Source organism: Eurosta solidaginis, chromosome 4, assembly GCF_040869045.1.
Source record: "Eurosta solidaginis isolate ZX-2024a chromosome 4, ASM4086904v1, whole genome shotgun sequence".
NCBI lineage: Eukaryota > Metazoa > Arthropoda > Insecta > Diptera > Tephritidae > Eurosta > Eurosta solidaginis.
The window spans coordinates 214,183,607-214,200,088 of NC_090322.1; the positions used below are offsets into that span (position 1 = coordinate 214,183,607).

The following is a 16,482-nucleotide window of genomic DNA, read 5'->3' on the forward strand; positions in this document are numbered from 1 at the left end:
ACCAGAAGTTTGCTCGATGATCAAACTGAAACCCCTAGCAAAAATCAGCACCTTTGTTAAAAAGCCTCCGTTTCCTTGGCAAATACTAGAAGCTTTCTAGGACTGATCCTACTTGTTGCTTCTGGATCTGACATCCGTGTCACCCTTCCAATACATAGCACAGTAAACATGATCGGGGTGGCTCTTATTAATCAAATAAACGATATTTGAAATATCACCCGTGAAAACGGCAACACCAAGGTTCACACAGGAGTCAACGTTAAGATTTCTCTCTGCGAGCTCAACAAATTTTAATTAAAGTCTTTGTTTTCTGTTTTCTATAGTTGGCCATATAAGATACCCCTTAACTGGTTTCAATCAGGACCGTAATCAATGTATAAGATCGCCTAATATCAAATGATCGATTTTGGGTATTAGAAGACCAAAAGTTAAATTTTAATTTATTGATTCTCCGTAGAGATGACTTAACTTTGATCCCCGTGTGACACCCCTTCACCGCCTCCAATTGGTGTTACCGTGTGTGAGGTTAAGACGAGAAAAAAATCGTTCATTTGATATATAAGGACCACCCTAATGTACATGTCTACTTTAAAATAGACACATTTCTACTTATTTCCTTACTCACCAGGCGTTTTTCTCGAAAATCAATCCCCACTGTTGATATGAATTGTGAGTGAAATTGACCATCCGTATATTGATATAGGAAACTTGTCTTACCAACACCAGAATCACCGAGCGCTAAGAATTTCATCAAAAAATCATAATCGATATTTGCTAGCGCCATTCTATTTTTAACTCTGCTTAGCAATATTAAAGTCTCGTTGATTTTGGAACAATGAAGCAATTTATTTTATACGTATGAATGAATGTGTGGGCAATGTTTATTGGCGCGAAATCCTTGTACGCAGAGTATTTGCGATAACAATGCTTATAAGCTTTTTTACTGTGAATCGATAAAGACTCGTACGAGTATGTATGCCTGTTGTAGATTATTGACAACATCCGCAGTGTATGGAGTCTGGTTTCAAATGTTGCAAATACCACTGGAAAAAGAGAATAGGTAATTAACTTAAACAGAATGTAATGGCATTTAAATATGATACTAAACAAGTAAGGAAGTCTAAGTTCGTGTCAAACCGAACATTACATACCCAGGGCAGGGTTATTAACGAAAATTTCCAACTTTTACAAGAAATAGCTTATTACCTGCATCTACGCACTTTTACATTTTTACTGAAAATATTTCCTGTTAAAAGGTATATATGCGCACCAAATTTTTCGTCGAGTTATGGCTCCAGAAACGTTGGGAAATGCATTGTAAGAAAGGGGAAGTGCCACGCCCATTTTGCAAGATTTGAATTTTTTCCCATTTCTTGTTATAATGGCACAAAATACGATTCGTACAAAACTATTTTTCGCTAAGATTTAACTTATTATTTTTGCTTACGACCCTTTTTAAAGTCATTTATATAAAAGTGGGCGTGGTCCTTAATCAAACTTATCCATTTAACTAGAAATATTTTCTGCTATAAGGAAAATATGTGTACCCAATTTTGTTACGACATGTAAATCTTTCCTAGAGTTATGGCTCCCGAAACATTGAAAATTGCTGGGGCAAAAAAGGGGCGGTGCCACACCCATTTTAAAACTTTTAGTGCTTTCCAATTTAATGTTGTAATTCAACTAGCTTTACAAGGCGCACGTTGTAACGCCCGAAATCGAATGGATGTTGCGTTATTTTTTCTGTTTCCTTTGTTGATAATTTAATTTATTGTTCTGTAAACTGAATTGAATTTTGTACGCTAATTTGGTGAAATTTTCTGTTAAAACATTTTATTCTTGTATCTTATTGTATCTTATTTTATATTATTGTATTGCTTTTACCGCTGATGATTGTTGCTTTGATTACATTCCGAAGAAGCATGACTGGTGAGCCAATTTTCAAAGTTGATATATGCGCAGGCATTCCTTTTGGTTCTAAGGAGTATAGAAATTCATTTGGATAATTCACAATTTTATCTTCATCTGTAACTGTGTCGATAGATTTATATTTCGTCACCCCACCAGGAAATTGATTTTGAAAGCGATCATTGATTTTGTTAACATGATCATTTTTGGGAGCTAAGATAGCTCTTTCGCATATCCAAAAAAACAAAAACATTTAAACTTAAAATTCTTAATTCTGAAATATAAAAAAACATTAGTCTTGATCAAGGGAACCTCGAGCCAAACTTTGGTGATGATCGAAGTATAGCAAACACGTTTTCATAGGGAACGCACACACAGAATTTGATTTTTATAGAAGATGTAGATAGACTGAAGCTAAACAATTTTTTAACAGCGGGAGATTACTAAACGTCCAAAAATCATAACAGCTAAACTCAACAATGCAGTCAAACTTTAGGTGTTAAAATAACTTAAGTTTGTACGGCAGCCATAGTTTTTCCCCATTCCACATTTTACTGGAGGTTTTAGGACTTAACGTCACATAGCTCCTTACCAATTTTAATTATCCTACCATTACGACATCTAGATATATGCAATATAATATATTCCATTTGTATGGGAGGTGCCACGCCCCCTTTTTCCCAATTCCATATATTCTTGGTGGTGTTAAGGATTGACCTCAAATAACCCCTTACTGAATTTCAATGTTCTCGCATGTATACCTTCGAAGTTATGCAGTACCAAAGACTCCATTTGAATGGGAGGTTCCACGCCCCCTTTTTCCCAATTCCGCATTTTCTTGGTGGTGTTAGGGATTGACCTCATATAACTCCTTACTGAATTTCAATGTTCTGGCATGTATACCTTCAAAGTTAGGCAGTACCAAAGATTCCATTTGAATGGGAGGTTCCACGCCTCCTTTTTCCCAATTCCGCCATTTCTTGGTGGTGTTAGGGATTGACCCCATATAACTCCTTACTGAATTTCAATGTTCTGGCATGTATACCTTCAAAGTTATGCATTACTAAAGATTCCATTTGTATGGTAGCTGCCACGCCCCCTTTCTCCAAATTCCGCATTTTCTTTGTGGTGTTAGGGATTGGCCTCATATAACTCCTCATTGAATTTCAATGTTCTGGAATGTATACCTTCAAAGGTATGCAGTACCAAAAATCCATTTGTATGGGAGGTGCCACGCCCCTTTTATATATCGAAATTATTTTAGCCTATAGCCTGATGTGTGGGAAATACGTTTCCATAGCGAACACACACACACAGAATTTGATTTATATATATATATGGCCATACCGATTTGGGATTTCAAAATCAACTAACCATCATCTCTCCTTCCTGTTTCTTTCCTAAAAATTTCATGGCAATCTGTTGAGCCGTTCTCGAGTTATGGAGTGACAATAAAATGTACACTTCTTTTTATATATATAGATTTAGAAAGTAAAATTCTATTGATAAAAAGCTTATTTTATTCGTCCACGAAAATTTTAAAAATCTTTTATATAAAAGTGGGCGTGGTCCTTAACCGATTTCGTTAATTTTTCTTCAAAGCATTCCATTTTGTTATGGCAACGTCTCTGCCGAATTTTGTAACGATAGGTTTAACGATTTTCGATTTATGATTAATAATATTTGTAAAATTAATTTTATCACAAGTGGGCCAATTTAAAAAAATTTTTTTTTTCAAATATTTATCAAGAGTCGCATTGTCAGTCCACACGTAAAATTTCAACACTCAGGTGTATTATTTACTAAATAATCAAGTTTTTGTGTTTTCCAAAATGTTATATATATATAAAAAGTGGGCGTGGTTATCATCCGATTTCGCTCATTTTCAATACCAATCTAATCTGGTAAGCTCGTGTACCAAATTTAGTGAATATATCTCAATATTTACTCAAGTTATAGTGTTAATGGACAGACGGACGGACGGACCATATATGGAATATGGAAGTCTATATCTATCTCGATTCCTTTATACATGTACAACCAACAGTTATCCAATCAAAGTTATAATACCTGTGTACAAGTACAGCTGGGTATAAAAGCAAAATATCAAAATCATCGCAAAATTAGGGCTGATTATAGTACGGGCAGTTAGTTGTTAGGTTGACTTTCGGTATTTTGCCAAAAGATTTCCAAGAAATGGAAAATGCTGAAGATGCTAAGTAAAAAACTGAGACCTTCACTCTAATGAGAAGGCATTAGAATAACGACTCTGACTGGCAAGATAAGGAGAAGAAAAATCAGTCTGCAGTTAGGAAGGACAACTTAGTACATTTTGATCCCAAAGAGTAAATTGTGATAACAAGAAGATAGATACCCTTATGGGGATGTTCTCACTCCTATCTTATGGACCTCAGAGTGTGGTTTTTATTGGTATACTGGAAACCAATGGATTTGACTTAGTAATTTGCATCACAGGACATATGAGGGAACAGCATCTCAACGCATGCAACATGTCCGCAGCATCATAGAACGATAGTGTGATAACAAGAAACTGTTCATCCACCCTAATAAAACTATCCTAGTGACTTTTATCGGCAGAAAAAAAGTATCCATGTTAAAATCATCAGTTTTTAGCGGAGGAAAACACTAAACAAAAGCCTCATGTGGAATGCCTATTTCGATGCTACCGTTAATAAAGCAACAAAAACGTTCTGCTGTTGCTGTCGACTCGACGGCAAAATTGGGAGTCTACAGTTCAAAATGGCTGGTCATTTGTTATTAATCCTTTATAACCCACTCTTCCTTAGTCTGGTCGTTGAATGCAACGTAAAGAATAGCATTCACTAAATTAGGAAAACTGCACAAACTGGTTCAGCAGAAGAGCCGCGATGAAAACATCCCCTGAAAACGCATTTTGTGCATTTTCTGTGTGAAATAACTCACTTTACTATTCTGATAGAGAAAAGGGCAGCACATGGTGCACAAACAACAAAATATCTCTGAGCTGACGGTCGAAAATATTTAAGAAAGTATGATGATAATAACTAAGCAATCCTATATTGCAGCCAAGTGCTACAATAGCTGTTACACTCAGAAGCTTACAGCACTTTGAGATGTGCAGAGTGTCCAGTGGGTAGATTGCTCTGCGAAACAGTGAATCCATTTACTCACATTGACTCAGAAGTCTGGTTTACGAAAGAGTACAAATTTGACAATGGCTTAATGGGAAACTGCTATCTTAGGTTGAAATTCAAGAAATCGATACCAATGGCACGCTATTACACTATCACTTAAAGATCGTAATTCACGCAATAGAAGTTTGCGGTAGAGAATATTTACTAAGGAATTAATCCTCAAGGCGTATTTACGTTATATCATATAGTCAGGTAGCCGTGTGTGCTTGCATAACTCCCTTTAAGCTACTAAGTAGATGGATACATAATAAATATAAATATATACTTGGCGCGATTTACCTACGAGGAGATTTAGTTGTGTTTTTTTACGATGAATTTTTCAGGGGATTGATGAAAATAATCAAACTGAACACCTTGCTAAACAGGGTGCCACAGCAGTATTTTTTGGTTTAAGCCCCTTATCTGAGCTCACCAAAAGATACATAACGAAGACTACGATAAACTTGAAATATGGTTCAAGCAATACTGGATTGACTGCTCCTTGCAATGGTAATTCGGCTTAATATTGTTTGTTCGGCCGGGGTGCTTCTGATCCTTGCGAGAGGTGGGCGCACCAGGTCGATCTCGATGGGAATATGCGTGTGGATAAAAGAAAGCAGATAAGACGAGAATTTCTCGTTATAATAATCTGTTTTATTGGGTAGAAGTAAAATAAATTGATTACAATATTACCTGACTGTAGTGTCGAAAAATAGCAGAGATCGCAGGCGGCAGATGTGTACGCGTTGGCTGTTAGAATCGAAGAGGCCGGTTGTATAGAAAGCTACAACTGTTGGCCCGCAAAATCTCCGTTTTGGAGGGGAAAGGCACCCACACATCAATCCCGAAATGCATATGCATGAGTGCTGACAAAAAGCACACATACACGTGCATGTACATGCATGCACATGCATGTGGCGGTGATGGTGTGGGTGGTTATAAATTAAGTCGAGTATCGAGTATCGATTTGCAGAGTTGCATTTGGGGGATCGCAATCAGATGCGGAAAAGTTAGGCATCCTGCCTAAACAATTTCAACTTAGTTTATTATTATTTAAATGCAACTTGATTGAATCGTAAAATTTCACGTTGTATATTAAACGAAAAAAAACAACCCAAAATCGTTTTCGATTTAAGATCGAAATATTGCATAGGCAGTATATTACCTACTATATTTATTATTAGGCTAACTTTGCTGGATTAAATGTCCATTAATCGGATGCTTAGATCCCATAATCCTAATTTGTGTATGTCGCTTAAAGTTATGAAATCAATGTTATTTTAGTAAATATGTTTGCGTGAATAATTTCAATGTTTTTCTTTTCTTTCTAATTTATTCTGCTTTGTTATATCTTAGTTTTATATTGTTCACAGATGGTAAATATGGTAATATATATTCATGAAATGGAGTGTTGCAAATTTAATACAAATTAATTACGTACATAGATCTCAATGGGAATCCCAACATTAAATATCCGAATATTAGAATCTTCATATTTCCACAATGATAACATTAAAACCCGGAAAAAATTCTAAGTACACTTACTGCGTTTTTATATGGAAATGTTTATTCACTTCACTTAATTTTTTCGCACTTTAAGTATTTTATTTTTTTTCTTTCATTTAAATTTGTTTAGTAAACTCTGCCTTCTTTCTCATTACATAATTTTTTATGAAGTTATCCTCTATTCTATTCTAAATTTTCGTTTTGTGTCACACTTATGTACATACTACATATGTATTTATACAAAATTAAACTCGGTAAAGCGCCAATTGCATACCTAACAGGTGGCGTGAAATAAGCTAAATTCCTTTAGCACATTTCTTCGTTTTTAACTAAAAGTTCGTGTTTTTTGGATTATGACACTATTGAAGTAAATGGGCGATATATGTTTATGGGTGATATAGGCCTACTGGGGAACCGAGCACCCAAAACTAACTTCGGTAGCGCGCCAGCGGGGACCTCCCGGGTGGTGTGGAAAAAGCTATTTTTCAATTTAATTTCAAGTAATTTCACCATAATTCTATTTCAATTTCTTTTGATTTTACATATTTTTTATATTTGTTTAAGGAGCTCCATACCAAAACGTTATAATAACATTTGAAAATTTTGTAGAAAATTTAAGAAAATACAATCAAAAATTACAACGTCTTAATGAAAAATTTAAGTAAGTTAGACCAGTTCGCTATATTTGCACTCACTGCTTAACTACTAACGCATTATTACACTACCCCCAACACTGGATGCATAGACTGAGTTGAAAAAAATACAAGTTGGTCGAATTTCGACCACAGGCGATACTAAATAGAAAGGAATGATCCATTGTGTCAAATGCATTGTTTCCTACCAGTAAGATAAGATACAAACCACTTATGTATGAATCCTTGAAACCCGGCATAATATAAATTATTAAGGAGAATGGAATGATCCACTGTGTCAAATGCTTTGGTGATGTCCACAAATAGACTCGCGCAATTCTTTTTTTTTTTTTTGACCAACTCCCGATAGATGAAGGAACAGTATTCTAATAAAGCATCCTCGGTTGAGCGACCAGTTCTAACCCAAACTGGGCACGACTAAAACGGACTTGCTTTCCAAAAATAGCAAAAGATGGCTTTTAACAGCCCTGTCAAAAACTTTAGAAATAGAAGGAGGTGGAGAAATCGGCCTGTATTTATTTTTGTCTTTCTTATTACCCTTTTTAAACAAAGTAATAATAATAGCGCATTTGAAATCTTCGGAGAAGGTTCCTCAATAAACACTAGCATTAAATAGATGCTTCAAAAGTAAGTTAAGCCAAAGCGATTTTGTTTTGGCTACCCTAATCTACATACATACATACATAAAACCAGTCCCTCATTGCTTTGTAACCAAAGTATTTATTATACGCGCTTCAAATTATTTCGCGCTAAATTTATTGTTCGTAACTAAATAATCGCAAATAAACGCTTTTATTAGATTTTATTTACGGCTGTATGATGCTGAGTTGCGTATACGCCATGCCCAACATTAAAGTAGGTGCTCTCCCTCCTCCTCTGCCTCTTAGTTTTCTCTGAGGCTATTTAGGTATTATATCTGTCAAAGCGTTGAATCGTGGGTGGCTAAAAGCATAAAAAGCGACAATCAATATTGTACCTAATTTACCGTTAATCAGAATAAGGCCGGATTTACATAGAAGCCAAGAGGACGGTAAAGCATTTTACTGTTATCTGATATACAGAAAAATTATCAATAGCTAAAGATAATCTAAAAAATTTCCAAAAACAGCTTATTCGCTTACTAAATTTGAACAATTGTGGCATCTAAGTAACATACATTAGACTGGGTTGGAAAAGGTTGCAAAAGACCACACCTTAATTTGAAGTTTATGTACAAGGTACAAAAATTCGATTTTTTTATCCGTACATCAAAAGAATCTAGGCTAAATTTTTCCATATCTGAAAATATTGTCAGTCCATGTAGAAGCTGTTTGTCACCACAAAATGCAAGACTTCTTTAAAATGAAAAAAATTTAAAATGTTTATGAACTTAAACTTTCCTATGTATATTTCATGGTGGAATCACCAGGTGAAGTAAAATGAAAAAGAAATGGCCAGAAGCGGGTAAAATTTTTACCCGTTTTGACAAAGGAGTAGAAAAATAAATGGCTTTCTATGGAAGCCATTACAGAAACTGTATTTTGCAGCTTAGCACTGCGACCTTTTGAAGATGCAGCAGGGAATGCTAAAGACCAGTGCGAGTTAAAATTACTGTTAGCTTTTAATAAAAGTTAAAAATTCAGCTGTTGCCACACGTTTGAAAATTTTCTTTAACTTTCTGGTCTAAATATATATATAACCAAACTTTTTTTGGTTTTAAATGCAGACCTTGCAAAGTTAAAACCGAATAGACGTCATATTATGACTGGTTTAGAATTGAAAGATTCAAAAAGTTCCATTTTTCAAACATCTGGACTAAAATTTAAACCAAAATGTATTAAAAATACTCTCTAATAGTTTATAATATAGACCAAAAAATTTCAAAAACGCGGAACGGTTAAACTTTTTGGTTTTAAGTTTCAAATTTTCATCGAAAATTATATTTTTAAATGTCTGTACTACATTTAATACCAAGATCTCTTAGAAATTGCTTAAAAGTATTTAGTGGTTTTAAAAGTAATATAAAAAAAATTGAAAATACAAAATAAGTACTTGGCGCGATTTACCTTTGGAGAGATTTAGGTCGAGTTTCTCTTTCAATTTGCGTTGTGCTCTTTAAATTTTCCCTACAAATTGGTGGGACTTAAAAATAGCAGTAAAATAAAATTTTTGGCCGTGCACTTAAATTATAATAGTTTGGCTCCTCAGCCTTACTTATAAAAGGCAACACAAAATATACCCAAATCCACTTACGATCCCTCGATAATCCGCTTAAGCGTATACGGTAAAAGTACTAAAAGTGGCATATTTTACCCCTTACAAATGCAAAAAACAATACTTTTTCGGGGAAAACGTTCTTCTTGTAGCGAAAAAACACGCGCAAAGCTATTGGGCAGTGGTATCGGTAATGATGGTCCTTTCTCGGATATTGATCCGGTACGTTCCAGAAATTATGCCTAAACTGGTTTTCTTCAGACCTAAATTTAGAAGGGATGACGAAAGTCGTTCCGAAATAATTAAACCTTTTGCCCTGTTGAAAACATAGACAGTAAAAAAAGGCTTTACTACCAAACACTCGTAACTCCTAATGTGTAAACATACAAGTTTATATCTAGTAAGCTTATGTTTTTAAACTAAGTAGGCTCGCCCCTGGGTTGAAATTAAAACACAAAATTTTCGTTGTTGTTGTTGTTTTTGTAGCGATAAGGTTACTCCCCGAAGGTTTTGGGGAGTATTATCAATGTGATGGTCCTTTGTCGGATACAGATCCGGTACGCTCCGGTAACACAGCTCCATTAAGGTGCTAGACCGATCATCTCGGGAACGATTTATAAGGCCACATTAAACCTTCAGGCCATCCCTCTCTCTCCACCCTCAAGTTCCATGAGGAGCTTGGGGCCGCCAGAGCCTCGTCTGTTAGGGAAACTGGATTCGCCGCTCGAAGGTGAGGTTGACAATTGGGTTTGGAGAAGCTATATTCTGCGCTGGCAACCTGAAAAGGTTGCACTACACAACCCCTTGAATCTGGTACTTTAGTCGCCTCTTACGACAGGCATACCTACCGCGGGTATATTCTAACCCCTAACCCGCTGGGATTCAAGATTTTTGTCGTCTTCTTATCTGTAACCGACAAACGTGGTGTGATGGTAGCGTGCTCCGCCTACCACACCGTATGCCCTAGGTTCACACCCCGGGCAAAGCAACATCAAAATTTTAGAAATAAGGTTTTTCAATTAGAAGCAATTTTTTCTAAGCGGGGTCGCCCCTCGGCAGTGTTTGGCAAGCGCTCCGGGTGTATTTCTGCCATGAAAAGCTCTCAGTGAAAACTCATCTGCCTTGCAGATGGCCTTCGGAGTCGGCATAAAACATGTAGGTCCCGTCCGGCCAATTTGTAGGGAAAATCAGGAGGAGCACGACGCAAATTGGAAGAGAAGTTCGGCCTTAGATCTCTTCGGAGGTTATCGCACTTTACATTTATTTTTTTATTTATTCTTATCTGTAACAACCGATACCGACAAGTTATTGTTTTACTATCGGCTCACTATCGATATCGAGTAATTGTTATCGAGCTATCCGTTTGTTATGGGCTTGCTATCGCCGAGCTTCTTATTGGTCTCTTATCGGCTTATTATCGGCGGCTTACAGATGTGTCGTTAATTTCATATTGAGGTTGCATTGGTATCTCTTTAATAAGAAACATATTAGTCGTAGTTAACATACAAATAAAACGCCAATAACAGATTTGGTAACACTGTGAAAACAAAACGATAGCTTTTCAATAACAAACCAATAACTTTTTAATAACTTTTCGATAAATAATCAATAACTTTTCAATAATAAATTGATAACTTTTTGATAACGAATCTATAATTTTTGTACAACATAACTCTTCGATAAATAATCAATAGTATATCGACAACAATCCGATAACTGTTCGCTAATAGCACACCACTTGGTACGCTTACGCTTACTTAACGCTCAAATTCTGGGGAGCCCGTACCGTGAACAAAGATTTTTAAATATCAAACAAACAAATTTTCGAATATGTCTAGTGTGCATATGGGGTATTCCATCCCATTTCGACCAATTTTGAACCCGACCCCTTTAGAATTGGCTGAAAGTTTTTCTTCTTTTTCTAGCTTACGAAAGACGTTTTTCAGAATTTTTTCAAATTTTTTCATCCAACTCAAAAAAAGTTATGAATTTTTAAAAAAACACCGTTTTTGTTTTCAAAATGCTATAACTAAAAATTGACCGTTTGGGATTTTTTTTTTTTTAAATTTGTTTTTAAATGTACTTTTTGGAAAAAATACAAAAAAATTTTTAAAGTTTTTTTTTTGTAATTTTTCAGTTTTTCGGGATTTTTCGAATTTCGCCATTTTTTGTCTCATAAAAAACGTCAATCAATTCTGCAATCATCCCCATTATTTATTTTTTTTTTTTTATTTAATTGAAAAAAACTTTAAAAATTTTTTTGTATTTTTTCCGAAAATTACATTTAAAAACAAATTTAAAAAAAAAAAAGATCCCAAACGGCCAATTTTTGAAAAAGTTATAGCATTTTGAAAACAAAAACGGTGTTTTTATAAAAATTCATAACTTTTTTGAGTTGGATGAAACAATTTGAAAAAATTCTGAAAAACGTCTTTCGTAAGTTATAAAAAGAAGAAAAACTTTCAGCCAATTCTAAAGGGTTGGGTTCAAAATTGGTCGAAATGGGATGGAATACCCCATATGTATGTATGTCGTTTTTGCTCATCTATTAACTAAACAAAGCTAAATGATACAGAAGCATCCTGAAGTCAAGACTTCCAAAGGTACATAGGCCCACAGACACTTGGAGATATCACGAAATAATATACCTCACTGTCAAATTTGCCACAGTCGAAATAAATAAATAATAATAATTACCGCAGTGAATTCGATTTGAATTATGCAAGAATGACATGTCTCATATTCCTGCATTTTCTTAAGCAATCTTTTAGATGATTTACTAACGACTGATTGCTCCGAATTCAAAACGTGTTCCTATTGTGTTTTGTGTTTATTAATGAATCATTTTATCGTTTTCATATACTTAGTAAGTTGAAATTACAAGCTCTACCTTACAGGAAAAATTAAATAACAGCTAAGGAAAGTTCTTCTACAAATAAGCAGAGTAGTCCCCCTTGCTGGGACAACAAATTTTCCACAAGAATCCCAAAGAGGAACGAGTGGGAGCCGGGATCTCACGAAATCTCAGTTTTTACATATGGCTCTAAACTGAAGAACAGTGGCGTTGAAGTGTGGAGAAACCCTCAACAAGCTAGCTGATAAATGCGAGCTGAGCATTATATGGGTTCCTGGCTACTGTGACATCTCCGGAAACTGCGTTGCGGATGAGCTAGCTATGGAAGGTACCAACCTACAAACAATAACCTCCGCTGGTTTGGCCAGTCCTCCTCTATACACCTGCAAGCACTTCTTGTGATCTCTATTCAGGGATCAAACAAACGCAAGATGGGCCATGGAACCTACACGTAGAATATCCAAGCAAATCTGGCCTAACCTCGATGAAAGGAGATCGCAATCGGTTATACTGTTAAACCGTATCTCTATAAGCCCACTAGTGGGCGTTCTTACAGGTCACTATCTCATAGGCACTCATGGTGCCTAAATGGGCCTACAGACAAATGACTTCTGCCGCAGCTGTAGGGACGAGGAGGAGATAGAAAGTGTAGAGCACTATCTGTGCCACTGTCCCACACTGTCAAAAACCAGGTACCGATACCTCCACAGACACTCCTTTGGGCGTCTTGCGGATCTTCTATCTGCACACAAAAACGACATCGTGCGTTTCATCAGACAAACGCGCTGGTTTAGCCTCACTGGGGTCTAAACATTCTTCGGAAGTAGGGAAATAGGAAACACGGCCTACGTGAGTATCCGCTTGGGCAGCGCAGGCAGCCACTTCAACCTAACCTAACCTAAGCAGAGTAGCAGATACTACAAGACCACGAACAACAATGTAGCAATCACACAGACTCTTTGTAATTCTCTTCTTTTTTGTCGTTTTTTCAACTCAGCGAACATTCAACGGCTAATTTGAATTTTCTTTAATAAATTTCAATGTCAGAAACTTATCTATACCGTAAGCCATTAGTTACTTCATCTTGTTTACTTTTGTTGTATTTATATCTGCAAGCACATTGCTTGTTGTTGTGTATTCAAGTTTTTTAAGCTAAGCAAATTTTGTACTTTTTTATGCTCTACCATTATGCTTATTTCCACTGAAAGCGAGGTCCTCAAAGCAATTGTATTAGCCAGAGTTATAAAACTTAAACTTTGTACATGCAAATCTGCGCTACTGCTTTCCATTAAAAAGCGCCAATAATATCTGAAAATAATAAAAGTTTAAAGATGTGAATGATTTATTAAATTTCCTTGTTTTATTGCACTTTTATCAAATCAATTTCCATTTTATCGGTATTAAGTAGCACCGGGGCCTATAAAAAGATTTATGTCAGTCTTAATTCATATGCTTAGACTCTTTATTAAATTTCGAAGAGAAACGTATAACGATGCTTAGAAAAGCCATCTATATATGAAGTAAATATAAGCGGATTTTAAAAGGGTCTTACAATTGCGACTTATAAACGTACAATTTTACAACAAAAGGGACAACGGAACAACAGATAACGAATTGTATGCATCTATGAAGACAACAGTACTTAACGAATATGAGATATAGAGGAATTAAAGTGAAATACCAACAATAAATGGACGAGTAGACGCCCTAGTGAGATAACGCACGTCTCTGAGACGTACGTCGTTTTAATTTTACTCTCAGTCTCCCACAATCGTAAAGAGAGAACATTCTCATTCTCAGAGTTCTCAGCTACCATTGTAAGTTGGGGGTGTTTTTGAGTAGTAACTTTTTTGTTTGCTGAAATATATACAATTTTTTTTTTAAAATACGTCTAAGAGACGTATCATTATGTTTTACATGACTACAAATTTTGTATGTAATTTTTGCCTAAAATGGTAACTTTAGCTAATATTTTTTTAAGTATAGTTTAAAACAGTTAATTCATTCATTGGAAGTACAAAAAAATTTACTTTATTTTAATTTTTTTGCTATCAACTGAGGTCCTTCGAAAAATACTTATTTTTGTAAGGACAAGTCCAAGGCAATCCAACCTTAATTTTTAATATATTAAAAAAACAATATTTTTCTTTAAAAGACATTTAAAACAAGTGAATATATATCAAATAAATGATTTAAAAAAAAAACAAAGAAAAAAATATAAGTTTTTTTTATATTTTTAGTGTCCTTAAACTTGAACACGTCTCTCAGACGTACGATATCTTTCTAGGCTAAAAAAATAACGTTATCTTTCTAGGGTTAATGTGTTGACATTGTCACCCTGCAGTTTCATAAAAGACGGCGCAGCACAAGGTATAGCAATTAGTATGGTTTAATTCGTTGTAGCTGCAGTACGGTGAAGTGTGCATTTCTACTACTATTCTTAGAGATGATAAAAGCTTACTACTAATTTGCGTATAATTGTTTGACAAATCAGTTAAACGAACCCATAAAACAAATTCGACACATTAGTACCTTACCGTCTTTTAAGAACCAATCTGGTTCCGAATCGACGCATAACTACGATCACAAGTCGAAAACCATTTCACACAAACGATGTATACATATATAGCTGTAGAAGTATTTTTAAAAATTATAATAAACTAGCCTTTACCTGCGACCCCGTTCGCAAGGAGAAAATGAAATATATGGCCTATTCACGTTAGCCTGCTTATCAAGTTATCTCTTTAATATTTTTTTTCTGTATAATGCATTTTATTTTTGTAATTGAGTAAAAAATAGTCCCAAAAACCCGAAATGACAACGACACGATTCTAGACTTATCCAGAGAACAACACAGAAATGATCTCTGAAGGGTTCCAAAAGGATCCCGAAATATTCCCGAAAATGTTCCGAAATGACCCTGAAGGTCTCCCAGACGGATCTCAAAATCATCCAGAAAATATCCAAGAAGGGTCCCTAAATTATCCCGCCATTGTCCAGAAAAAGTTTAAAAATGACCCCGAGGGGATCCACGACGGATCGCGAAGACCATACAGAAATGATTCCGAAAGCGTTTCAAAATGATTCCGCAATAATCCGAAAATGACCCCGATGGCATCCCGCACGGATCCAGAAATGATCCCGGAAGGTCCAAAAACTATCCCGAAAAAGTAACAAAAAATCTCGAAATGACTCATACGGCATCCCGGACGGATCCAGAAATGATCTCGGAAGAGTCCCCAAATTATCCCAAAATGGTCCCGAAATGACCCTGGTTGATCCGGCAAACCATCAAGAAATGATGCCGGAAGGGTCCCCAAATGATCCCAAAATAATACAGAAAGAGTGACGAAATGACCCCTAAAGGGTCCCCAAATGATTCCGAAATAGTCCCGAAATTACCCTGATGGGTTCCCGTACAGATCCCGAAATCAATCCAGAAATGATTATTAGTCCCATATGTCAAAAATCTTTTTTGGTTATTGTTGTTGTAGCTGCGAAAGGAATATGTATATACATTTTTTCAATGTTCTGATATGCACCTGCTTTACCTTTTTATTTGCACTTACGATGAGCTTGCAATATTGAAGCTGGGCTTAAAAACCTCAAAAAACTTACAAACTTGAAATTTGTTTCAGTATCCCTCGACTCACAAATTAATCCTCGTAATATAAAAACAAAACATGGCATAACTTTTTTGCGTTACGCCATGTCTTTGTTATTTGTACCCTACGGACTTCTGTGAGTTCCAATAAAATTGCTTTGTATGGAATCTAAACAATCTACTCGTATAGTCCCACTATCGACATTTTGAATATCGATTTTTTTTCGACAATATTGGCAACCCAATATATTTATTACACATCCAATATTAAAAATAAACCCAACAGATTATGCACCATATTCCGCCCAACCGGCACGAGGGGCAGATTCGCATGATTTCGGGGTTATTTATTTTTGATGTGTAAACATCTTTGCTCTGGTATTGTGGAATAGAGATGGACCCGTAAGCGTAGTCTTTAGAAGTGGTATAGTAAATGGGGGAATACAGAATATAAACATAATGAATAATGTAGGCGTAGTGTGCACTGTATGTGTACTGTGTGGAATTAGTATGCTGCATGGGGGTTTCGGCGAGGTATGCATACACGAGTTAGCGATTTGTTATCAATGTGTTACGAAATTTCTATCGATA

The 16,482-nt window shown here is 35.6% G+C and overlaps 1 protein-coding gene across 2 annotated transcripts in view; it reads right to left on the reverse strand.

The window, feature by feature from the left end:
- The window catches only part of Rab27 (RAS oncogene family member Rab27), a 60,326-nt gene that overhangs the window by 6,558 nt on the left and 37,286 nt on the right, over positions 1–16,482 (reverse strand). For both annotated transcript variants that reach the window (XM_067784733.1, XM_067784735.1), the window contains exon 2: positions 626–1,043. In XM_067784733.1, the coding sequence (XP_067640834.1) occupies positions 626–784 (159 nt within the window). In that variant the 5' untranslated portion in view covers positions 785–1,043. The remainder of the gene's footprint in view (positions 1–625; positions 1,044–16,482) is intronic.